Below are 24,607 nucleotides of genomic sequence, written 5' to 3'. Positions count from 1 at the left end.
ATCCATCAGCGCTGTGCAATTAATAGCACTTTCCTCATCGCCGGCTCCCCTCTCGCGGTGCACTTAAGCGCTCGGGATTCTGGGTAATTGTCTTGTGAGCAATGGCTTACTCTGGTCTCTCTTTAAGGCTGCGGCGACAGCAGAATCCGCCTCTGTTCGGGAAGCTGCACGCTTCACGATATGCGAACGATGACAACACGGACCTAGGAAGCGACCCGGACGAAGACGATCTTCAGATCCAAAGCCCCTAGGGACAGACTCGACTTCTCGATAAGAAACGCCGCTGGTCGTGTGGGTTGCGATAACCATAAACATTGTGTCTATGTTACAAGGCGTCACGGCGTAGACGATGAGCTTGCTGTTCAGGAGAAGAGGTTGTGGGTGACCTCGCAGTAAATGACTCATTTACTTGGGTTTGGGGGCGTCTCAATTCACCGACGTGGCTTTGCGGACTGTCTTAGATCGTGAATTTAAACCTGGGTTATGCAAATGAGACAGCCCATACCGTCTCGTTACGTCCCACAGACAGCCAGGGGCTTTTGTGATCGACCCAGATTTCTGCCTCCAGAACACCGCACAATGTCGGTGACGATGGATGGTGTGCCCGTCTTACCATTTGCTCGAAGCTGCGTTTAGGTCCTTTCCATCGCTGGAGACACGTGGAAGCCGTGCCTATGCTCTTCGACACGTGTGCAGAGGTCCCCCCCGTCATCGGACTCGCGGATCCATCGGGAAGAGCGAGTACACATGGGGAGACACGGAAAGCCTGTACCGCCGGGGACCACCGACACAAGCCCCTCGTGATCCACCTGTCCAAGAACGTGTCGGCCATTAGCTGGCCAGACGATGGCGTGCGTCCGACGATCTGTATCTCCCGTTCATCTTACGAGGGGACCCCACAGCCGTTTAGTGGTTTGTGACCGGAGGTTGCGGCTCGTACAATTCTTTTCTCATCCTTTGTATACGTGATATATTTTATATATACATATATTTTGGACTGTGGAGCGGAAACATAATGGCTTGTATTAAAAATGAATAAGCAGGTGTGCCTGTTTGTACAGAGCGGCAGATGTGTAATAAAGGCTTACGATGTCCAGAGACTGGTTTTTGACGCCATCTTGGATTTATTTTGGCGTGGCAAGTGCCTGAGCTCGTTGGTTGAATCGGGTGGGATGTTGAGTGGATCCATATAAAAAATTAGCCAATGCGGCGCTCAGTAAGCGTATTCACTAAAGTACAAGTTTTGCAAAGCAAGAACAGTACAGCTGTGTGGGCTCCACGCTGGTGTACCCTGTCACTCGGAACATAAAGTGTATATCCCCCGTATAATCAGCGCGACCGCCCTCCCTGTATATCCTGCGTATAAACAGAGTGACCTCCCCGTATATCCCCCGTATAATCAACGCGACCGGCCTCCCTACATATCCCGTATAATCAGCGCGACCGCCCTGTATATCCCGTATAAACAGAGTGACCTCCCTGTATATCCCGTGTATAAACAGAGTGACCTCCCTGTATATCCCCCGTATAAACAGAGTGACCTCCCTGTATATCCCTCGTATAATCAACGCGACCGGCCTCCCTGTATATCCCCCGTATAATCAGCGCGGCCTCCCTGTATATCCCGTATAAACAGAGCGACCTCCCTGTATATCCCCCGTATAATCAGCGCGACCTCCCTGTATATCCCCCGTATAAACAGAGTGACCTCCCTGTATATCCCCCGTATAAACAGAGTGACCTCCCTGTATATCCCGTATAAACAGAGCGACCTCCCTGTATATCCCCCGTATAATCAGCGCGACCTCCCTGTATATCCCCCGTATAAACAGAGCGACCTCCCTGTATATCCCGTATAAACAGAGCGACCTCCCTGTATATCCCGTATAAACAGAGTGACCTCCCTGTATATCCCGTATAAACAGAGTGACCTCCCTGTATATCCCGTATAAACAGAGTGACCTCCCTGTATATCCCGTATAAACAGAGTGACCTCCCTGTATATCCCCCGTATAATCAGCGCGACCTCCCTGTATATCCCGTATAAACAGAGTGACCTCCCTGTATATCCCGTATAAACAGAGTGACCTCCCTGTATATCCCCGTATATACAGCGCGACCGGCCTCCCTGTATATCCCCCGTATAAACAGAGTGACCTCCCTGTATATCCCGTATAAACAGAGTGACCTCCCTGTATATCCCGTATAAACAGAGTGACCTCCCTGTATATCCCCCGTATAAACAGAGTGACCTCCCTGTATATCCCGTATAAACAGAGTGACCTCCCTGTATATCCCCCGTATAAACAGAGTGACCTCCCTGTATATCCCGTATAAACAGAGTGACCTCCCTGTATATCCCGTATAAACAGAGTGGCCTCCCTGTATATCCCGTATAAACAGAGTGACCTCCCTGTATATCCCGTATAAACAGAGTGACCTCCCTGTATATCCCCCGTATAATCAGCGCGACCTCCCTGTATATCCCGTATAAACAGAGTGACCTCCCTGTATATCCCGTATAAACAGAGTGACCTCCCTGTATATCCCCGTATATACAGCGCGACCGGCCTCCCTGTATATCCCCCGTATAATCAGCGCGGCCTCCCTGTATATCCCGTATAAACAGAGTGACCTCCCTGTATATCCCCCGTATAAACAGAGCGACCTCCCTGTATATCCCCCGTATAATCAGCGCGACCTCCCTGTATATCCCGTATAAACAGAGCGACCTCCCTGTATATGCCCCGTATATACAGCGCGACCGCCCTCCTTGTATAACCCCCCTCCATTGTGTGACAGTCTCCCCCTCCTCAGTGCAATTGGTCTGCTCCTCTGTCGGTTTCTCCCCTGTCCCAGGCACAGTGGTTCAGTCTGACAAGGAGGATGTGATCGGGACCAGGGAGGATGACAGCAGCACCATGGCCTCCAACTCCGCGGACATCGTGAGGCAGGGATACGTCAGGATGAAGAGCAGGAAGCTGGGGGTGCGTGAGTCTCCCCCCAAAGACTGCGTGCACCCTCAGACAGGGTCCCCCAAAGACTGTGTGCACCCTCAGACAGGGTCCCCCAAACGACTGCGTGCACCTCAGACAGGGTCCCCCAAACGATTGTGTGCACCCTCAGACAGGGTCCCCCAAACGACTGCGTGCACCTCAGACAGGGTCCCCCAAACGACTGCGTGCACCTCAGACAGGGTCCCCCAAACGACTGCGTGCACCTCAGACAGGGTCCCCCAAACGACTGCGTGCACCTCAGACAGGGTCCCCAAACGACTGGGTGCACCCACATACAGGCCCCCCCAATGACTGCGTGCACCCACATACATTTCCCCCAACTACTTGCACCCTCAGACAGGGTCCCCCAAATGACTGCGTGCACCCTCAGACAGCCCCCCCAACTGCATGCACCCTCAGACAGGGTCCCCAAACAACTGCATGCACCCACATAAGGCCCCCCAATGACTGCGTGCACCCTCTGACAGGTTCCCCAAAGACTGCGTGCACCCTCTGACAGGATCCCCAACGACTGCGTGCACCCACATACAGGGACCCCCAACAACTGCGTGCACCCACATACAGGGTCCCCCCACGACTGTGTACACCCACATACAGGGTCCCCCATGACTGCGTGTACCCCAGATGGGCTCCCCCCAACGACTGTGTGCACTCTGACGGAGTCCCCCCCTTAACCACTGAGTTCACCCTCAGACGGGGTCCCCTCCCAACCACTGCTTTCACCCTCAGACGGCCCCCCCCAGCGACTGCCTGCACCCACAGACGGGCCCTCCCAATGACTGCCTGCACCCACAGACTGGGCCCCCCCCAATGACTGCATGCCCCCAAAGACAGGGACCCCCCCAATGACTGCCTGCACTCACAGACGGGGGGCCCCCCCAATGACTGCATGCCCCCAAAGACAGGGACCCCCCCAATGGCTGTGTGTCCCCTCGGACAGGGACCCCCCCAATGGCTGTGTCCCCTCAGACAGGGACCCCCCCAATGGCTGTGTGCCCCCTTAGACAGGGACTCCCCCAATGGCTGCGTGCTCCCTAAGACAGGAACCACTTAACCACTTTCTGCCCCCCTGCTAATGGTACCCACCCCCACCACTGCATGCAACCCCAGCAGGTTTCCTCTGGAGGCTGTCAGTGTGTCTTTACAATATGTTCAATGATGGTGTCTTGGATACAGTGCACATGTGCCATGTAGTGGTGGGATCAGCGCAGTGAGTGCAGTGCGTCTGTATCATGTAGTGGTGGGGTGTTAGGGCAGTGGCTGCAGTGCGCCTGTACCATAAAGCAGTGGGATGGGATGTCAGTGCAGTGAATGCAGTGCACCTGTACCATGTAGAGGTGGGATGTTAGGGCAGTGGATGCAGTGCGTCTGTACCATGTAGCGGTGGTATGCTAGGGTAGTGGCTGCAGTTCGCCTGTACCATGTAGCGGTGGGATGTTAGGGCAGTGAATGTAGTGCATCTGTACCATGTAGCGGTGGTATGCTAGGGTAGTGGCTGCAGTGCGCCTGTACCATGTAGCGGTGGGATGTTAGGGCATTGGCTGCAGTGCGCCTGTACCATGTAGCGGTGGGATGTTAGAGCATTGGCTGCAGTGCGCCTGTACCATGTAGCGGTGGGATGTTAGAGCAGTGGATGCAGTGCGCCTGTACCATGTAGCGGTGGGATGTTAGAGCAGTGGATGCAGTGCGCCTGTACCATGTAGCGGTGGGATAGGCTGTGGATGCAGTGCGCCTGTACCATGTAGCGGTGGGATAGGCTGTGGATGCAGTGCGCCTGTACCATGTAGCAGTGGGATGGGCTGTGGATGCAGTGCGCCAGTACCATGTAGCAGTGGGATGTTAGAGCAGTGGATGCAGTGCGCCTGTACCATGTAGCGGTGGGATAGGCTGTGGATGCAGTGCGTCTGTACCATGTATCAGTGGGATGGGCTGTGGATGAAGTGCGCCTTTACCATGTATCAGTGGGATGGGTTGTGGATGCAGTGCGCCTGTACCATGTAGTAGTGGGATGTTAGAGCAGTGGATGCAGTGCGCCTGTACCATGTAGCGGTGGGATAGGCTGTGGATGCAGTGCGTCTGTACCATGTATCAGTGGGATGGGCTGTGGATGCAGTGCGCCTGTACCATGTATCAGTGGGATGTTAGAGCAGTGGATGCAGTGCGCCTGTACCATGTAGCGGTGGGATAGGCTGTGGATGCAGTGCGCCTGTACCATGTATCAGTGGGATAGGCTGTGGATGCAGTGCGCCTGTACCATGTATCAGTGGGATGGGCTGTGGATGCAGTGCACCTGTACCATGTAGCGGTGGGATAGGTTGTGGATGCAGTGCACCTGTACCATGTAGTGGTGGGATAGGCTGTGGATGCAGTGCGCCTGTACCATGTAGCAGTGGGATGGGCTGTGGATGCAGTGCGCCTGTACCATGTATCAGTGGGATGGGCTGTGGATGCAGTGCGCCTGTACCATGTATCAGTGGGATAGGCTGTGGATGCAGTGCGCCTGTACCATGTATCAGTGGGATAGGCTGTGGATGCAGTGCGCCTGTACCATGTATCAGTGGGATGGGCTGTGGATGCAGTGCACCTGTACCATGTAGCGGTGGGATAGGTTGTGGATGCAGTGCACCTGTACCATGTAGTGGTGGGATAGGCTGTGGATGCAGTGCACCTGTACCATGTAGCAGTGGGATGGGCTGTGGATGCAGTGCGCCTGTACCATGTATCAGTGGGATGGGCTGTGGATGCAGTGCGCCTGTACCATGTATCAGTGGGATGGGCTGTGGATGCAGTGCGCCTGTACCATGTAGTAGTGGGATAGGCTGTGGATGCAGTGCGCCTGTACCATGTAGTAGTGGGATGTTAGAGCAGTGGATGCAGTGCGCCTGTACCAAGTAGCGGTGGGATGTTAGAGCAGTGGATGCAGTGCGCCTGTACCATGTAGCGGTGGGATGTTAGAACACTGGATGCAGTGCGCCTGTACCATGTAGCGGTGGGATGGGATGTGGATGCAGTGCGCCTGTACCATGTAGCGGTGGGATAGGCTGTGGATGCAGTGCGCCTGTACCATGTAGCGGTGGGATAGGCTGTGGATGCAGTGCGCCTGTACCATGTAGCGGTGGGATAGGCTGTGGATGCAGTGCGCCTGTACCGTGTAGCGGTGGGATAGGCTGTGGATGCAGTGCGCCTGTACCGTGTAGCGGTGGGATAGGCTGTGGATGCAGTGCGCCTGTACCGTGTAGCGGTGGGATAGGCTGTGGATGCAGTGCGCCTGTACCATGTAGCGGTGGGATAGGCTGTGGATGCAGTGCGCCTGTACCATGTAGCGGTGGGATAGGCTGTGGATGCAGTGCGCCTGTACCATGTAGCGGTGGGATAGGCTGTGGATGCAGTGCGCCTGTACCATGTAGCGGTGGGATAGGCTGTGGATGCAGTGTTCCCACATGGCCATTGAATGGCATTATTGTGTTTCCCTGTTCCAGATCTACCGGCGCTGCTGGCTCGTACTGAGGAAGTCTTCCAGCAAAGGGCCCTGGAGGCTGGAGAAGTATCCAGATGAGAGGTCTGTGCTTCTGCGAACCTCCCCCAAGGTGAGAGGGGCAACCGAGAAGTTCCAAGAGACCTTACTGAGGGGACAATACAAGAGGCACAGACAGAACAACAACATGACAGAGGCAACAGTAAGGGCAGTGTAGGGGGTACAGGGTGGGCAGTGCAGGGGGTACAGTTTGGGCAGGGGGTACAGGGTGGGCAGGGCAGGGTGTCTGGTGGTGACAATGCAGCCTGTGACAGCAAGGGCAGTGCAGGGGGAGATAAGGTGGGATCAGGGAGTTTTGGAGGTTTATTTAGGGGTAAAAAAGACAAGAAGCGTACATTGGGGACTGCAGAAAAGTCAGTGCTGTCGTTTCCCTGCACTTTCCGTGTTTTTATCGCTTTAGTCGTTGTGTTGCAGGTGACAGAGATCAGTAATGTTAAGTGTATCATGCGGCTTCCCAAGGAGACAAAACGTCAGGCGGTGGCCATCATATTCTGCGACGACCTGGCCCGTACGTTCACGTGTGATTCGGGTGAGTCTCGCTAATTGCGTCACTTTGGTGAGTCCCGTGCCGCGGTGCCCTGAACATCGTGTGATCCCCGTGTCGCGGTGCCCTGAACGTTCTGTGAGTCCCGTGCCGCGGTGCCCTGAACGTTCTGTGAGTCCCGTGCCGCGGTGCCCTGAACATTGTGTAAGTCCCGTGCCGCGGTGCCCTGAACATTGTGTGATCCCCGTGCCGCAGTGCCCTGAACGTTCTGTGAGTCCCGTGCCGCGGTGCCCTGAACATTGTGTAAGTCCCGTGCCGCGGTGCCCTGAACATTGTGTGATCCCCGTGCCGCAGTGCCCTGAACGTTCTCAGTCCTGTGCCGCGGTGCCCTGAACGTTCTGTGAGTCCCCTGCCGCGGTGCCCTGAACATTGTGTAAGTCCCGTGCCGCGGTGCCCTGAACATTGTGTGATCCCCGTGCCGCGGTGCCCTGAACGTTCTGTGAGTCCCTGTGCCGCGGTGCCCTGAACGTTCTGTGAGTCTCCTGCCGCGGTGACCTGAACATTGTGTGAGTCCCGTGCCGCGGTGCCCTGAACATTGTGTGATCCCCGTGCCGCAGTGCCCTGAACGTTCTCAGTCCTGTGCCGCGGTGCCCTGAACGTTCTGTGAGTCCCCTGCCGCGGTGCCCTGAACATTGTGTAAGTCCCGTGCCGCGGTGCCCTGAACATTGTGTGATCCCCGTGCCGCGGTGCCCTGAACGTTCTGTGAGTCCCTGTGCCGCGGTGCCCTGAACGTTCTGTGAGTCTCCTGCCGCGGTGACCTGAACATTGTGTGAGTCCCGTGCCGCGGTGCCCTGAACATTGTGTGATCCCCGTGCCGCAGTGCCCTGAACGTTCTCAGTCCTGTGCCGCGGTGCCCTGAACGTTCTGTGAGTCCCCTGCCGCGGTGCCCTGAACATTGTGTAAGTCCCGTGCCGCGGTGCCCTGAACATTGTGTGATCCCCGTGCCGCGGTGCCCTGAACGTTCTGTGAGTCCCTGTGCCGCGGTGCCCTGAACGTTCTGTGAGTCTCCTGCCGCGGTGACCTGAACATTGTGTGAGTCCCGTGCCGCGGTGCCAGAGACTCGCTAGGGTCCGCCGTGTCCACGGTGCATCCTGCTGTAACTGTCTTTGTGTTCCACAGAACTGGAGGCTGAGGAATGGTATAAAGTCCTGTCTATGGAGTGCCCAGGGGCCCGAGCCACTGACTACAGCCTTGGAGAGCCTGACCTGCTAACACCGGGCGTTCAGAGTGAACAGACAGGTAATGGTAGCTGGGGCAGGAGTCCAGTGCAGCCTCGTATACACAGCACCCACAAGCCAGTGACAGCAGGGAGTATATACCGTATACCTCAGCTAGGTCTGACTATGAGACTAAGATCCAGATCCCCCGCAGCGATGCTCGCTGCCCGGACTACGGACTAATTACCGGGTATGTGTACTTTCTCCTCAGAGCGCTATGGTGTGTTCTTGTTGCCCTCCTCTAACTTGGATGTGTATGGAGAGTGCAAGATGCAAATTACCCAGGAAAACCTCTACCTCTGGGACCCTCACAACCCTCGCAACAAGCTGCTGTCCTGGCCTCTGAGCGCCCTGCGCCGATACGGGAACGACGCGTCTCGCTTCACGTTTGAGGCAGAACGGTGAGAACACATTTACCGTGTGAGGGGCAAGAAGTGGGGTGCTCGGTGTCGCTACTGGACAGGACGGGGGTGCTTCGTGTCGCTACCGGGCAGGACGGGGGTGCTCGGTGTCGCTACTGGACAGGACGGGGGTGCTTCGTGACGCTACCGGGCAGGACGGGGGTGCTCCGTGTCGCTACCGGGCAGGACGGGGGTGCTCCGCGTCGCTACCGGGCAGGACGGGGGTGCTCCGTGTCGATACCGGGCTTGGGACTGGTGAGATTTAACCCCTTCAGGACAATGCATTGCCCTTAATGGATTTAAGGACAACTCATTTTCCTTAAGGGGTTAAACGACGTGCATCCTGCTGGTGGGGTAGGAGGGATGTCTCTTGTGACGCAGCGCTCTGTCCCCAGGGTTTGTGGCATCGGCGAGGGGATGTACACATTCCAGACGGCGGAGGGCCAGCAGATCTACGAGCGAGTGCACAGAGCCGTCCTAGCCCTGGCGGAGCAGCACAAGAATCTTCTGCTGGAGATGGACAAGAACTCCCGGGTAAGACTTTGTGAAAGCCAGCGCGCTGCGGACACCCGCCGACCCCCACCCGCCGTCCTTCCCGGTGCCGTGCCGCGCGGCAGGACTTCCGTTCGTCATTCTGTGTGTTTGTGCCCTGCGGCTCCTCACGCAGCCCAAAGTAAGCTGAAATATTCGTGCTCAGCCAGCCTGTTGTCAGACGTGTTTTGAATGCATTGACTGCTCGCGCTGGGCCGGAGCCCTCCGTTTATTGGGCTCGTACGCTGGCCTGCGCTACGTGCCCCACGTGGAGCTTGGGTGACACTGGCCGGGCTGACAGTGTGCTTTTCTGCTTCTTTCCTTAGCGTTTAAACAAGGAGGGCGAGAATCCACCGTGCCACAACCCCTCCATGCTGCCCCGCAGTGCATACTGGCATCATATCACAAGCAGCCAGCCCGGCGCAGAGCCTGCCATCAGCAGCCGTGAGTGCCTGTCCTACATCACGGGGGTCGCGTGTGGGGAGCGGGATCACTGTTGAGCGTAACATGCATCAATCACTTAATCCCAAGACTTTTGAGCGGCGTTGCGGTAGAGGGGCCGCCGCAGCCTTGCGACATTCCATACCCGTCCTGTGTTGCAGCACATGCTTGTCTGTTAAATGAAGCGTGTTCCTTCCGCAGGTTCCCACGGCGGCAGGGACTCGGATCCCATCACTAGGCGCATGGCCGTGCGAAAGCTACCCACGTCAGCCTCTCAGTGACTGGGGACAGCGGGCCGTTCTCACAAAGGGAAGAGAGGAGATAGCGCGGGGCCTGGACACGGGAACCTTCCACGTCGCTGCAAGTGGCAGATGTGCGAAGCCCAGAACTTTGCTAGTCCGGGTCATAACATGGCCACAAACAACTAGAACTGCAGCCGCTTCCAGGCTCCACGAGCATGCGCGACAAACCGGAAGGGAGCATTTCTGTACAAAGCTCATTTTGCACTGAAGACGTGTAAACGTTCACTGTTGTTTATTAGATATATACAGCGCCCGGGGCAGGGAAAGCAGTTCAATTAAACACAAAAAAAGAGAAAGCGCTCAGTTAATGGTGAGCACGTCGCTCTGGATCTCATGGCTGAGCTGGGTCTGCAGGTCGCTCAACTTCTTCTTCAGACCCGAGAGGGCAGACAAGACGATGGTCTCGGGCCGCAGCGAGCCGCAGGACTCCACGTTATAATAAAACCTGGGGACGAGAGGGTTACTAGCGATACGGGAGAGTGCCGATGGCCGCATTAACCACGCGGGGGTGCAGGGCAGATTTTACCAAACCGGCCCCCATCTGCTGCAGAGACCCAGACTATGGCCGCAGCCCACGCCTGCAGGGCGGCCATTTATTACTTTCTAAGAAGCGGCTGCAGATTTGGGGTTTGCGGAAGACGTCGCCGTGAAGGGTGTCAGTGCAAACGTTTAACCCACAGATATAAGACGTACGACAGCACCACGAGGAGGAGGCGTCTGTTACCAAGCGCGACCTGCACTAAGTATCGGTCTGCCTTAGCTGGTGCGCTGTTCCATGAATTCACTACTCACGTCCATGTATTATAAGAGGCCAGCTCTGGGGCTCTTTCTGCACCAAGTGCTCTTCCTGACACGTGTAATTCACATGAATAAAGCCTGTTGATGGCCCCTGAACCTGTGCATTAGATATGGCTGGATGTTGCACCTAACGCAGAGTCCAATTCCTCCATCTTTCATGAGTCTTTCAGCAGGACTAATCGTGAGGGGGTTTAAAGCATCGCCGCTCACACTCACCTTTCAGGCTTCCCGTTGGGGTCGTAAGGAGCTTGGGCTTCTTCTTCATCGATTTCCGAGTATTCACTCTTTGGCCTATAAAAAAGAAATTGGGTCACAAATATACGTGAAAGGGCGAGCTGCGCCCACCTGCTCGGTGCTCCTGCCCGCCATGTCTGGATATCTTACCATTCCTCGGGTTTGGGGTACACTGTGTGCCTCAGGGCATTGTCTGGGTCATACTCAAAGGCCACCCCGGCGGTGGGGTTCCACTTGGCGTGTTCTTTTCCAAAGCCCTTTTTAGCGTACGCTCTGAGTCGAAGCTCCTGTCCCTTCCTGAGTTTTACGAGCAGGATGTCTGTGGGGGTAAAGTCAAAGACGGGTCGGGGGTCCGTATTATACCTCTTATTTCCAGAAGCGGGATGGAGTGGCAGCTGCCACTGACAGCCAGTTGAGGCCGTGTCGCCGAGTTGCTTTGGTGAAATATTGTACCGGGCAGAGTTGGGGGACTCGTGCAGTGCGCACGGCCTGCCACCTCCCATATACACCCCCAGAACCCGCTGTACGCAGACCCCTGGCACTTACCATCCTGCTCCACGTAGTCATTGGGGTCATTGTCTCTGCTGCGTGATGTCACCTGCAACAATCACCAACGTTTAGAGTCATATCCCGCAAGGTCATTTCCTTTCTATTTGTTAAGCATTTAAATTCCCCGATATCAAAGTGCATTAACGGTACGTCCCTGTGAGCATCTTCCGCGTGGGCCCTGCTCCATGCATATGTAATGCGAGAGATTTCTTAAACTGCCTAGCTGCAGGCTACGAGCTTCGTCTTATATGGGTCACCCCCCCGGCCCCCTCTGGCAGTGTCTAACCGGAATCACGCGCATGTTGTTTGAGATGAGGTCCCGAGAGGTGACGTGGCGAGTCTGGTCCTCATTGCATCTCACATCCAACGTGAACTCGACGGAGCACTCGGGACAGAACTCGTCACAGGTGCAGTCCTGGGAAAAAGTGCCGGCGTTAGCGTGAATGAACGGGAGCCAATCGCAGAGCGACACACAGGCGATCGGGTACCTACCCTGGAGTACTGCAGCTTATCCACAATGTCATCGCTGGTCAGAGGAATGAGCCCTGGAGGTGACAGAATGCAGCGGTGAGACGGAAGCATCGGACGCCGGCACACGCTCCACCGCGATGTCACCCGCTCCACCGCGATGTCACCCGCTCCTCTGTGCCGTCACGCTACTTACCTACTCGGTGCGCGATGAACTCATCATGGAGGACGGAGGAATTGGCGTCTATCTGCACCCAGTCAATAGCTGGAAGACAAACAACATACCGAGTATTTACCGCAGGGATCTGTCACGGGGCATCAGTGGGCAAGTCACGGGCGTCAGGGGGTACATACCATGCACGGGACCGACGGCTGACAGGAACTTACTGCAGGGATAGCGCAGGAACCTGTCCCACTTAAGGGGCAAGTTACGGGCTCACGGGGAAAAGACCCACCACACGGGACCGACGGCCAGCAGGAACTTACCCTGGGGTTAGCGCAGTAACCTGTCCCGCTCACGGGGCGAGGAACGTATTCACGGGGGGGGGGGTACATAACGCGCACGGGACCGACGGCCAGGAGCCCACAGGAACTTACCGATGGTCGGGACCTCTGCTATAAACACCCTGCGGATGGAGTTGGCAATCCTACGAGAGACAGAGGGCTCAGTGAGCAGGCCGGTCGGGGATAAGCCATCGTACAGCGCTACGTAATATGATGGTGCTATACAGTTTAGACACTGCATACGGGGCTCCGGAACTACTGGGTACCGGGGGGGGGCAGAGGGTATTCAAAGGAAGGTATCTTACGCCAGGTCCGTATTCTCAACGATAAACTTAACGTTTTCGTCCGAAAGCTCCGTGATCCGTACCGTTGGCTGATTCGCGTACGGCATCTTGCAACCAGAACACAGCGACCGGAAGCGAGAAGCAACGAGATGAGAACGCAGGATAGAGCGACGCCCAAAGTACCATAGAGCGGGAGTTCGCCGCACAAAGCGCACTACAATTAGAGCGTCAAGCACGAGAGACAGGGCTGCGTCTCCTCGAGTTCACCAATCATAAGCCGGCGTAAGAGAAATGTCTCCACGCGCTCACTGTGTGTACACCGCGCACTCAAAACCAATGGTCAGGGGTCCTGCCATGGCAGCTTTCATGAGAGAGCGGGGCAGGTGCGCCTCACCACTGCCCACAGCAACCAGCGCGGCCCGGCGGTAACAACTAACGGCTCCGCTCCCTTCCGTGTAATCCAACGTAACAATAAACAGGCGCGCGCACAGGACGTGGTCTGCACGCTCACACACTGTTAAAGCACGGAGGGGGCAGTTGGATTTTCTTTCCTCAATCACACTGGGTTGAGGCTACGTCTCCCCCCGCGGTGGATCTTATCGGGGCTCCGGATCGAGCGGCGGCCGAGCTATCACCGCACGCTACGCACCCCCCAAACAGTGGAAGTACAGAACGGCGCGGTGGGCTCCATCCAGACAGTCAGCGCACACACCATGTCAATATCCACAGAACTTTATTACACACAGGAAGACGCACATTCCTTCCGCCAACGACACGGCGGAGGAGCGTGACAGCACACGGGAGGTCGGCTCACACGTTCAGCGCCGCTGATTCAGTCCCGCGAGGTTCTTTAACTGAAAGACAAAATATAAAACAATCACCCACAGGCAAGCCAAGGGGACACAATCCACCATTATCCGTGGCCCCGGCGCTCTAGTGGAGAATATCCGTGGATTAAAACAACAAAAGCCGAAACGACGACGGCTCTGAGCAACGCTAACCCGAACCGGTCCGTGGCACTTACAGTAACAGCTGCTCCCATTAGTCCTTGTACCACGGCCTCCCCCGTAGACGTCACCTAAACACAAGAGAAATTATTTCAGGGCAGCAGTGGAGTGTCCGCGGGCGCGCATGCTCCAACACCAACGTCTCACAAACCTCGGGGGCACCGGCTCTGCCTCTACACGGCTAAACTAGGGGAGCAGCGGCTCTGCCTCTACCCGGCTCAGCTAGGGGAGCAGCGGCTCTGCCTCTACCCGGCTCAGCTAGGGGAGCAGCGGCTCTGCCTCTACCCGGCTCAGCTAGGGGAGCAGCGGCTCTGCCTCTACCAGGCTCTGCCTCTACCCGGCTCTGCTAGGTGCCCAACGCCAACGGCACTGCTAGGGGCGCAAAGGCTCTGCTAGGGGTGCAACGCCAATGGCTCTGTCTCTACCTGCTTTACCGAGTTCCCCATCACCATAGCCTCAGAGATGCGGTTCTCCAGAAACGCCCAAGTGTCCTTAAAATCAGGGGAGGAATCCTGAAGCATCACAAGCTCAGTAGTGTTATATATTCCTGCCAGCACCGCCCGGCGGGTGTACCAGCTGACCTGTGGATGGAGACGCGAGTGAGAGAAGCAGGCAGCGCAGGCAACTGACATCACGTCTCGGCACTCGACACCCCTGATCCGGCACGAGTTTAGAGCATGAATACTCACATCGGTGGACTCGTCTCCGGCATAATGCCACATGTCATCCACCATAGCTGTGAGCAGCTTTAGGCTGGAAGGGATATTATTGGGAAGCAGCAAAAGCCCAAGTGCCTGCAAGTACAGCAAGTGAAGCGCAGGGTGAACACGGAGCAAAGGAGAGAACGTATTACTCAGCCTGAGTCCCGGGCGTAACACCCTCACACTGTACCTGGGGCCACTGCGCGATGTACGGGATATGCATCCTGAGCCGGGTTTCCACTGCATCCCTCAGGAACTGGGCTACTGGCTTCTTCCTACCGCAAAGGAGACAGCATGACGACAGTGACCCAGTCATAACACGCGTACCACGTACCACAGGGTCATAACACGCGTACCACAGGGTCATAACACGCGTACCACAGGGTCATAACACGCGTACCACAGGGTCATAACACGCGTACCACAGGGTCATAACACGCGTACCACGTACCACAGGGTCATAACAGGCGTAACAAATGCCACATGGTAATAACACGTGTAACACGTACCACAGGGTAATAACACGCATAACACACCGTAATAACACGCGTGTCGAGACTTACTCAGCATTGCCAAGCTGCACCAGCTTGTGCTCCTCTGCTAAGATCTCTGCCAGGTGCTTGTTACACTGAGACACAAAGTGCAGAACCAACTCACTGCCGCCGTCATCAAACAGTCCAGCCGCTGCCGCCGACAGCTCCAGGGACTGCAGAGACAGAGGATAGCGGGATCTCTTTATCAGCATATAGCGTGACTCTGTGCAAGTAGACATGGACACAGTCATATCAGTATCTTCACCAGAGGATGATGCCCTTCGTAGGGCTTACCTTGGCTCCTTCGGCAATGGCCTCCGAGGACCAGCCATAGTCTGGAACATACTGCAGAGCTGCATTCAGTATTCGCCTCTGAAGTTCCTCTTCGCTCTCATAGCCTTCTGATTCCTCTCCTCCCTGATCCGTGTACCTGCAGGCCAATACAGGTGATCATCACAGGGAAGTAGGACACGGACCGCACTAAAAGCCCATCTCTTCTGTGTATTTCCCAATTCATAACCAAGAACATTCTCAATGGCGCTCATCGGAACATCCCAACGGCACTCATCAGAACATCCCAACGACGCTCATCGGAACATCCCAATGGCGCTCATCAGAACATCCCAACGACGCTCATCGGAACATCCCAACGGCGCTCATCGGAACATCCCAACGGCTCTCATCAGAACATCCCAACGGCGCTCATCAGAACATCCCAACGGCACTCATCAGAACATTCTCAACGGCACTCATCAGAACATCCCAACGACGCTCATCGGAACATCCCAACGGCGCTCATCGGAACATCCCAACGGCGCTCATCGGAACATCCCAACGGCGCTCATCGGAACATCCCAACGGCGCTCATCGGAACATCCCAACGGCGCTCATCGGAACATCCCAACGGCGCTCATCGGAACATCCCAACGGCGCTCATCGGAACATCCCAACGGCTCTCATCAGAACATCCCAATGACGCTCATCAGAACATCCCAACGACACTCATCAGAACATCCCAACGACACTCATCAGAACATCCCAACGACACTCATCAGAACATCCCAACGACGCTCATCAGAACATCCCAACGACACTCATCAGAACATCCCAACGACGCTCATCAGAACATCCCAACGACGCTCATCAGAACATCCCAACGACTCATCAGAGCAAAACCACTGAGCAGACCTGGGGGGAGGCACGGGCTGGCTTCTCCCGGCTTCCCCTTGGGGTTCCTTGCTTGTGGATGTGAACGAAGCGGGATCACGTTTCTGATCATCGAACCTTCTCAATGCGGACGAGGAGCATACTGTTCTGGGGGTAACTGCAAGCAAAGGTATTGGTCGTGAGATAACCGGGTATTGATCCCGCAGACCTACAAATGATCTTCTTCCAGAAATATTCCTGATCGACTACCCTAATATCACCCAAGAACCTTCCCTCAACCAATACAGCATGGAAATAACACAACTCTACGTTCCTGAAGGTCCATATATATAGTCTAGAACAACGCATGCAGTTCACTGGAGACCCACAGGGTGTTCTAGGTCATTGAGAACCAGCATGGTTCATTCTAGGTCACGGGGATTAGGCATGGATTGTTGTAAATCATGGAGATAAGGCATTGTATATTTTAGGTTGAAGAGTATTGGGACTGGTTTTTCTAGGTCATGGGGAAGTGACGTGGTTTTAAAAGCCACAAGTAACCATCATGGCAAACAGGCACTGGGGACAGAGAATACAGATTTGTTCTGGGTCACGCAACAGTCACGGTTTGTTCTAGGTCACGCCAACAGCCACGGTTTGTTCTAGGTCACGTAACAGTCACGGTTTGTTCTAGCTCAGGCCAAGAGTCACGGTTTGTTCTAGGTCAGGCCAACAGCCACAGTTTGTTCTAGGTCAGGCCAACAGCCACAGTTTGTTCTAGGTCAGGCCAACAGCCACAGTTTGTTCTAGGTCAGGCCAACAGCCACAGTTTGTTTCAGGTCACATTACAATCACATCATTGGGCACTTTGGCCACACCAACCCTTTTAAACACAATTCGCCCTATATTGCCTTTAGCTTTGAAATTATTTAAGGGGCAATTGGGCAGCCCACAGACTATTAACCCTCCGAGTGCCAGCCGCACTCATCCCCCAGCTCACCGGGCTGCCGCCTCCCCCACAGAAGCAGAAGCTGCCGCCCGCCCGCTGCTCTCAGTGCCCTTGCTGCTGAGGAAGCCATCTTGGGAGCTGGCACCACCAGGCGAGGATTAGCGTTACGGATGCCAGGAGAGGGGCGTGGCACTGAAGCGGGACTCAAATGATAGAAGCTTAAGATCAGGGACGAGTCTTCCTTGGAGGGCGTGGTATGAGAGTGGCTGCCGACATGAGACGCGCCCAGTGGGCGTTCACCTTGCGGCGTGGGAAGAATCATAGAGACGAACCAGAGAGAAGAAGCTGCGAGTTCCGGGGCAAGGCTTAAAACGACCCCAGTCTGACGGAGATTAGCGAGACGGGTGTTTTTTTTTTTTATTGTTATTGTTATAATTATAAGGTACGCACTGTAAGGGCAGCGGCCGCCGTGTCAATGTATAGACGGGTTAAGGCGCGTTAAGTGTAGACGGGTGTCCGTATACCCGGCGCGTTAACGTCTAGACGGGTGTCCGTATACCCGGCGCGTTAACGTCTAGACGGGTGTCCGTATACCCGGCGCGTTAACGTCTAGACGGGTGTCCGTATACCCGGCGCGTTAACGTCTAGACGGGTGTCCGTATACCCGGCGCGTTAACGTCTAGACGGGTGTCCGTATACCCGGCGCGTTAACGTCTAGACGGGTGTCCGTATACCCGGCGCGTTAACGTCTAGACGGGTTTCCGTATACCCGGCGCGTTAACGTCTAGACGGGTGGTTGGCAGTTAATGGTTGGCTGGTGGGGGGCCAGGCTGTGTGTGTAACGGAGTCTCCCCCCCCGTTGTAGGATGAAGGACTTGGGGGTCTCTCTGTCGCCCGGACAGCGCGTGGCTCTCACGTGGGATGGAGGCTCCTCGGAGGATCTGGAGCGTTTGGTGTCGCGGGTACAGGAGACGATCTCACCCGGAGGGACCGTTTCTGTGGAGAACGTGCACCGCCTGGTGCTGTGTAAGTAACCGGCACGGGGGGGGCACGCTACCGGGCCGTGTGACTAACCTCACCGACACGGGGGGGGCACGCAACCGGGCCATGTTACAAATCTCACTGACACGGGGGGGGGCACGCTACCGGGCCGTGTGACTAACCTCACTGACACGGGGGGGGCACGCTACCGGGCCATGTTACTAATCTCACTGACACGGGGGGGGGCACGCTACCGGGCCATGTGAGTAACCTCACCGACACGGGGGGGGGGGCACGCTACCGGGCCGTGTGACTAACCTCACCGACACGGGGGGGGGCACGCTACCGGGCCGTTTGACTAACCTCACTGACACGGGGGGGCACGCAACCGGGCCATGTTACTAATCTCACTGACACGGGGGGGCACGCTACCGGGCCGTGTGACTAACCTCACCGACACGGGGGGGGGTCACGCTACCGGGCCGTGTGACTAACCTCACTGACACGGGGGGGCACGCTACCGGGCCATGTTACTAATCTCACTGACACGGGGGGGGCACGCTACCGGGCCGTGTGACTAACCTCACCGACAGGGGGGGGGGGGGGCACGCATCCGGGCCGTGTGACTAACCTCACCGACACGGGGGGGGGCACGCTACCGGGCCGTTTGACTAATTTCACTGACACGGGGGGGCACGCTACCGTGCCACGCCACCGACACGGGGAGGGGGTCACACTACCTGGCCGTGTGACTAACCTCACTGACACGGGGGGGGCACGCAACCGGGCCTTGTGACTAACCTCACCGACACGGGGGGGGGCACGCTACCGGGCCGTGTGACTAACCTCACTGACACGGGGGGGGGGGGCACGCTACTGGGCCGTGTGGGTTTCCTCCCCAGCACCGGTTGTTCCCAGAAGTTAAGCTTCTAGGTGACACCAAACATCTTTGTGGCCAACGCCTCAGGCGGCTCGTCATTAACCCCTTCTGTCTTCTGTCAAATCCCAGCCATTTGTGTGAAATAACAGAACGCTGTGGTCTTTTGGGACTTGGAAGCGGCCCCCGGCGGCCCTTATTGTAGTTACGGTGGGTTTTCCTGTCTCTCTGCAGCCGCCCACCCGGCGTCCAGCTTCGATGCCGTCCTCCTGGGTCTGCTCCCCGACAGCGTGTGCGTTCACAGCTACGACGTGCTGGCCGAAGCGGCTCGCATCTTGAAACCAGGAGGGGTTGTGGTGATTCGGGAGCCTGTGTCCACCGGAGCGGGTAGGAGCCTGATGCCCCGGTCCTGTGTGTTGGGGGATCCTCCGCGGGGGGCTATTACCTGTCGGGTGTTACGGCACGTGTCCTGCGTTACCGGTGCTGATGCCGCCAGCAGCGTAACCGTCCTTCCCATTCCTCCGGCTCATGCATTCGCCCTTTTAGTCTTTGCTCGGGCGGCACCGTACCCCACCGGCAATGTGCTGGAAGTCGCCCACCGGCAATGTGCTGGAATTCCCCCGCACGGGCTGTACAGTGTAAACCTTTAACCCGCCGTCTCTCTCCTAGGTAACGAGGGGGGGCTTCGGACCCCAGAGCGCCTGTCCTCTGCTCTCACGCTGTCGGGACTGACGGGAGTGGCGCAGGTGCGTGTCTGGGGAGCGTGTGTTGTTGTGTTCTTCCTGTATGGAGCGCTGGCGGGGTGCGGCGGATATTCCCGGCGTGACGCGTTTCTCTCTGCTTCCCATCCAGCTGCGCCAAGAGCCCCTTTCCCCCCAACAATCGCAGGCGCTCGGCGAGAAGCTGGCGGTCTCCTCCGATGACAAATCCGCAGTCCAAGTAATCGGGAAGAAACCCAGCTTTGAGGTTGGATCCTCTCGACAGCTGTCTCTCTCCAAGCACCCCGTACCGGGTAATACACAGGGGACTGGTTTCTTGACGTTGATGGGTAGCCTGCCGGTTAAGAAGCTGACATTTTTTTTTATGGGGGGGGGCTGCCAGTTAAGAATCTGCCGGTTAAGAAGCTGCCGGTTGGGGGGAAGTCTGCCGAGTAGTGCAGTGTTTATTAAGAATTAGTTTTGGAAGTTGTCACTTCTTTTTTGTAGTGAAACCTTCGGTGGATCCCGCAGCCGTGAAGCTCTGGACTCTTTCAGCGAGTGACATGAATGATGAGAATGTGGTGAGTGCCGTGATCTCCTATATAATAATAATAATAATAATAATAATAATAAATACCGTATTTGCTCGATTATAAGACGAGGTTTTTATCAGAGCAAATGCTCTGAAAAATACCCCTCGTCTTCTAATCGGGGTCGTCTTCTAATCAGACCTCAAATAGAGGTCTGATTAGGAGACTGAGATCCAGATCCCCCGCACCGCTGCAGGGGACCTGGATCCTCCTGTCTCTAACCCGACCCCCCCCCCCCCCGATCATACACACACTTACCGGTGCTTCCTTGCTTCCTCTGTGTTGCCGGGGCAGCGGGTTGACGTCTACGCGATACGCGTAGACAACGTCCGCTGCAGCCGGAAGGAGGTGTGGCTAGCAGCGGGGGTTGTCTGCGTCCGTCGCATAGACCTTCCCCGACTGTCAGAGATCAGAGTTCCCCGCTCCGGTGCGGGGAACTCAGATCTCTGACAGCCGGGGAAAGTATACGCGACGGACGCATACAAACCCCCGCTGCTAGCCACACCTCCTTCCGGCTGCAGCAGAAGGCGACGTCAACCCGCTGCCCCGGCTGGAAGCACCGGTAAGAGAGGGGGGAGAGCGGGGGAAGGGGGGTGAGAGAGGGGGGGTAAGAGAGCGGGGGAAGGGGGGTGAGAGAGGGGGGGTGAGAGAGAGAGAGAGTGTGTGTTAGTTAAATGGGGGTATAGGGTGTGTGTGTGTTAGTTAGTTAGTTAAATGGGGTATAGGGGGTGTGTGTGTGTTAAATGGGGGCATAGGTCATTTCTGGAGTGGCGTTAAGGGGGCATTTAATAGAGCACTCTGCCTCCTGAAATGCCTTATACCTCCCTATATGCCACTCTGCCCCATAATATGCCTTTTAACCCCCTAAATGGCAGAGTGGCATATAGGGGTATAAGGCATTTCTGGAGGCAGAGTGCTCTATACAATGCCTTTTAACTCCCTTAATGCCACTCTGCCTCCTGAAATGCCTTATACCTCCCTATATGCCACTCTGCCCCATAATATGCATTTTAACCCCCTAAATGCCAGAATGGGATATAGGGGTATAAGGCATTTCTGGAGGCAGAGTGGCACATAGGGGGTCAAAAGGCATACCATGGGGCACAGTGGCATATAGAGGGTTAAAAGGCATATCATGGGCCACAGTGCCATATTGGTGTGGCAAGCCTGGGGGCAGATGTGCGTAACTGGGCGACAGGTTGGAAAATACAAGAAATAAAAACAAAAAATCTTTTTCTCAATCATAGCTTTTATTAAAAAAAATAGTTTACATGAATTAACATTTACTGGTAAAACTTTTTTCCTTTGGGGTCGTCTTATATTCAGGCTTTTTCTTTCTTTCCTAAGTTAATATTCAGATTTTGGGGGGTCGTCTTATAATCAGGGTCGTCTTATAATCGACTAAATACGGTAATACTATATGTGGTTGTATATTGTCCTGCCTTGCGATTGTTGTTGCCGTGTAACAGCTTCGGATACAGCGTGAATGAGTAGCGGTTATTTAGCGTTTTGTTCTTTTCTCCCCAAGGACCTTCTGGACTCTGATGAGTTACTGGATCAGGACGACCTGCAGAAGCCTCTTCCGTCCTCCTTGAGCTCCGGTGGATGTGGGGAAGGAGGTGAAAAGAAACGAAAAGCTTGTAAAAACTGGTAAGGATGTCGTAGCCGGCGCTGCGTGTCGTAGCCGGCGCTGCGTGTCGTAGCCGGCGCTGCGTGTCGTAGCCGGCGCTGCGTGTCGGTAGTAATGAGAGCTCCGTATCCTCCGCTGGAGAACATGTTCCTTCTCACCTTAACCCCTTCAGGGCATTGCCCTTAATGGTTTTGAGGACAACTCGTTGTCCTGAAGGGGTTAAACGCTTCTGCACATCTCGTGATACAAGAACCTTCTGCAGATGAAGAGTCGGAATAAAAACGATCCGATTTAAGAAAAGGGAAGGCCTTCCGTTCACAGCCCGGTCCTGGTCAATGAAGTTTGGGGGAGTTTGCCGGTAAACTGATGCGTGTAGCATGTAACGTGTCTTCCTCTAACACGCAGCACTTGTGGATTAGCTGAGGAGCTGGAGGAGGAAAAGACGCAGCAGATTTCCCCCAAGAATGCCCCTTCTGCCTGCGGCAGTGTGAGTATGAGTACGAGTGAGAGGGGCTGCATTTTCCGATGATCTGTGTCCTCTCTCTCCCATTCGATGACACCATCTTGATTGTTTTATGGGCTGTTCTGTATCCTGGTATCAGCACGCACGCCCACTCGCACGCGCGCACGCCCACTCGCACGCCCACTCGCACGCACGCACGCCCACTCGCACGCACGCACGCCCACTCGCACGCACGCACGCCCACTCGCACGCACGCCCACTCGCACGCACGCACGCCCACTCGCACGCACGCACGCCCACTCGCACGCACGCCCACTCGCACGCACGCCCACTCGCACGCACGCCCACTCGCACGCACGCCCACTCGCACGCACGCCCACTCGCACGCACGCCCACTCGCACGCACGCCCACTCGCACGCACGCCCACTCGCACTGTTCCAGCATCCTACAGATATGGCCAAAGCCAAGTGCTGCGCGTGTTTAAGAGGAATACTTGTAATGCGGTGAGTGGTGGCACACATAGGATATTGGTCGCACGGTACATAGCGCAGGGCCCGTGTCATGTGAAGAGTCCACGGTGACTTCTCACAGGGCCGGTATTCCTCTCCTCACTTGGCGTGTGTTTATGACGCTGTGTGGGACGTGTTACTGCGTTTGCAGCACTAGATCTCTGTAATTCCTGGTGAACGTGTCCGTATTGGATGTGCGCTAATATTCCCGGATTCCACGCCGGTACCGTGTCCGCTTTGGCTGTCGTCGGATTCCGTTTCCCTCGGGACCTCGTTCTGTTTAACATACAGTTACTCTGCAGACACACAAACGCACTCCATTACTTGTTCAAGATGGAGAGGCGCATAGTGGGGGTGAGAGACAAGACTGGTATTGGGGCGGACTGAGGGCTTATGGGTCATTTTTTGCATGATCTACTGCGTTTGGGGTTAAATGGCTGTTTAACTATTTTGCGTGCCGTTTGCCAGTGTTATTTAGGAGACGCGTTCCGCTGTGCCAGCTGTCCGTATCTCGGGATGCCAGCGTTTCAGCCCGGTGAGAAGGTCCTTCTGAAGCCCACACAGCTCCAGGACACGTAGCGTGTGGAAGCGGCACGCAGTGCATGTGCAAAGGAGCCTGATGGAGGTGCTTTGCTCGTGGAACCTATAATGTGAAGGGCTTGCCAGAGCGTTGACAGCTGACAAGTGTGCAAGAGATCGTTCGTGGCTGTTGTGTGATTCATTTTGGACCTGTTCCCACGCAGAGGGCCCGAAAATTGCTTTTTTTTTTTTTTTCCTTGCATTTTAACACAACGTTGCTCAAAAATGTCATGCACAGGCCCACGCGAGAAACTCAAGATATGAAGGAGAAGGTCAGATTTTGCTGCCAGGGTGTTTGTGGGTCTGTGGAAATTCCTCTGCATGCCGTGCGAAGCACGTCGCGGTCTTAACCTTTCGCTCGCTGTGTCCGGTAGATCTTGTCATTGTCTTTGCTTTGAAATAAAACATTTATTTAGGATGTGCTGTTCTCATTGCGTCCCTCATGAGAAAGAGTTGGGATTTCAGTGGGTCTGTCCTGGAAAGAAGGCCGTGTCTCAGACTAGAGCGGCAACGTCTTCATTTGGAGCCCGTAGAAGAAACCTTCCATTGGTTTCCACTGCCTTGCTGCCCTCTGGTGGGGATGGATGATTATTGCACCGAGAGAAGCTGCTGGTAAATTAGTGTGTTCTTGCAGCATACAGATTATGGAAATAATGATGGCACTGGGCAAATCAGACTCCATTAAACAAATATTATATCTGACATGTACTTTACTCACGCTCAGTCCACATGATGATGCCAAAGGATAACAAATCCTAACTTCACACCGTTTCAGATGACATGTAATTACATAGTATGTCCACACGACGGCGCCAAAGTATAACAAATTCCAATTTAATATTAATGGGCCCGTCATGCACACCAGTGACCAGCAGGGGTCCTAACTTCGCACCATTTAACCTGACATGTAATTACATAGTATGTCCACAGGACGTCGCCAACGTATAACAAATTCCAACTTAATATTAATGGGCCCGTCATCCACACCAGTGACCAGCAGGGGTCAGCATTTTCATGACATAGTTATATATGATATATTTGGACTGATGCCCTCTGGTGGGGATTGATGTATCATTGCACTGAGAGAAGCTGCTGGTAAATTGGAAACAATGTTGTCA

The 24,607-nt window shown here is 55.4% G+C and overlaps 5 protein-coding genes across 6 annotated transcripts in view; 3 read left to right on the top strand and 2 right to left on the bottom strand.

Moving 5' to 3' along the window:
- The window catches only part of CCDC102A (coiled-coil domain containing 102A), an 8,410-nt gene extending 7,989 nt beyond the window's left edge, over window positions 1-421 (top strand). Inside the window, exon 8 of the mRNA XM_053448503.1 lies at window positions 128-421. Coding sequence (XP_053304478.1) covers window positions 128-251 — 124 coding nt within the window. The 3' untranslated portion in view covers window positions 252-421. The remainder of the gene's footprint in view (window positions 1-127) is intronic.
- Window positions 422-2,892: 2,471 nt separating this feature from the next.
- Window positions 2,893-10,284, top strand: DOK4 (docking protein 4). Of its 2 annotated transcripts, XM_053448474.1 has the most exons (8): window positions 2,893-2,987; window positions 6,497-6,604; window positions 6,967-7,081; window positions 8,216-8,335; window positions 8,525-8,714; window positions 9,110-9,248; window positions 9,572-9,689; window positions 9,888-10,032. In XM_053448474.1, the coding sequence occupies exons 1-8, from the start codon at window positions 2,922-2,924 to the stop codon at window positions 9,965-9,967; spliced, it is 936 nt and encodes a 311-aa protein (XP_053304449.1). In that variant the 5' UTR covers window positions 2,893-2,921; the 3' UTR covers window positions 9,968-10,032. The 2 variants fall into 2 exon arrangements, with proteins under 2 accessions (XP_053304449.1, XP_053304448.1); XM_053448473.1 differs by lacking the exon at window positions 9,572-9,689 and having other exon boundaries at window positions 9,888-10,284.
- POLR2C (RNA polymerase II subunit C) lies at window positions 10,183-12,939 on the bottom strand. Its single transcript, XM_053449144.1, has 9 exons — window positions 12,847-12,939; window positions 12,635-12,684; window positions 12,234-12,302; window positions 12,062-12,114; window positions 11,856-11,984; window positions 11,567-11,618; window positions 11,171-11,339; window positions 11,003-11,077; window positions 10,183-10,433 (listed from the first exon to the last, which is right to left on the bottom strand). The coding sequence occupies exons 1-9, from the start codon at window positions 12,930-12,932 to the stop codon at window positions 10,289-10,291; spliced, it is 828 nt and encodes a 275-aa protein (XP_053305119.1). The 5' UTR covers window positions 12,933-12,939; the 3' UTR covers window positions 10,183-10,288.
- A 602-nt stretch (window positions 12,940-13,541) lies between these two features.
- Window positions 13,542-17,365, bottom strand: COQ9 (coenzyme Q9). Its single transcript, XM_053448740.1, has 9 exons — window positions 17,213-17,365; window positions 16,255-16,390; window positions 15,361-15,496; window positions 15,097-15,239; window positions 14,724-14,808; window positions 14,522-14,626; window positions 14,258-14,413; window positions 13,850-13,903; window positions 13,542-13,679 (listed from the first exon to the last, which is right to left on the bottom strand). Exons 1-9 carry the CDS (start codon window positions 17,289-17,291, stop codon window positions 13,644-13,646), a joined length of 930 nt encoding a protein of 309 aa, XP_053304715.1. The 5' UTR covers window positions 17,292-17,365; the 3' UTR covers window positions 13,542-13,643.
- A 630-nt stretch (window positions 17,366-17,995) lies between these two features.
- On the top strand, window positions 17,996-23,913 carry CIAPIN1 (cytokine induced apoptosis inhibitor 1). The gene is made up of 8 exons (XM_053448564.1): window positions 17,996-18,187; window positions 19,254-19,406; window positions 19,689-19,765; window positions 19,872-20,031; window positions 20,225-20,298; window positions 21,836-21,957; window positions 22,343-22,424; window positions 23,379-23,913. Exons 1-8 carry the CDS (start codon window positions 18,028-18,030, stop codon window positions 23,487-23,489), a joined length of 939 nt encoding a protein of 312 aa, XP_053304539.1. The 5' UTR covers window positions 17,996-18,027; the 3' UTR covers window positions 23,490-23,913.
- The last annotated feature ends 694 nt before the right edge of the window (window positions 23,914-24,607 follow it).

This window comes from Spea bombifrons, chromosome 10 (genome assembly GCF_027358695.1).
Source record: "Spea bombifrons isolate aSpeBom1 chromosome 10, aSpeBom1.2.pri, whole genome shotgun sequence".
Lineage (NCBI taxonomy): Eukaryota > Metazoa > Chordata > Amphibia > Anura > Pelobatidae > Spea > Spea bombifrons.
This window is presented reverse-complemented; position numbering and strand designations above follow the sequence as displayed.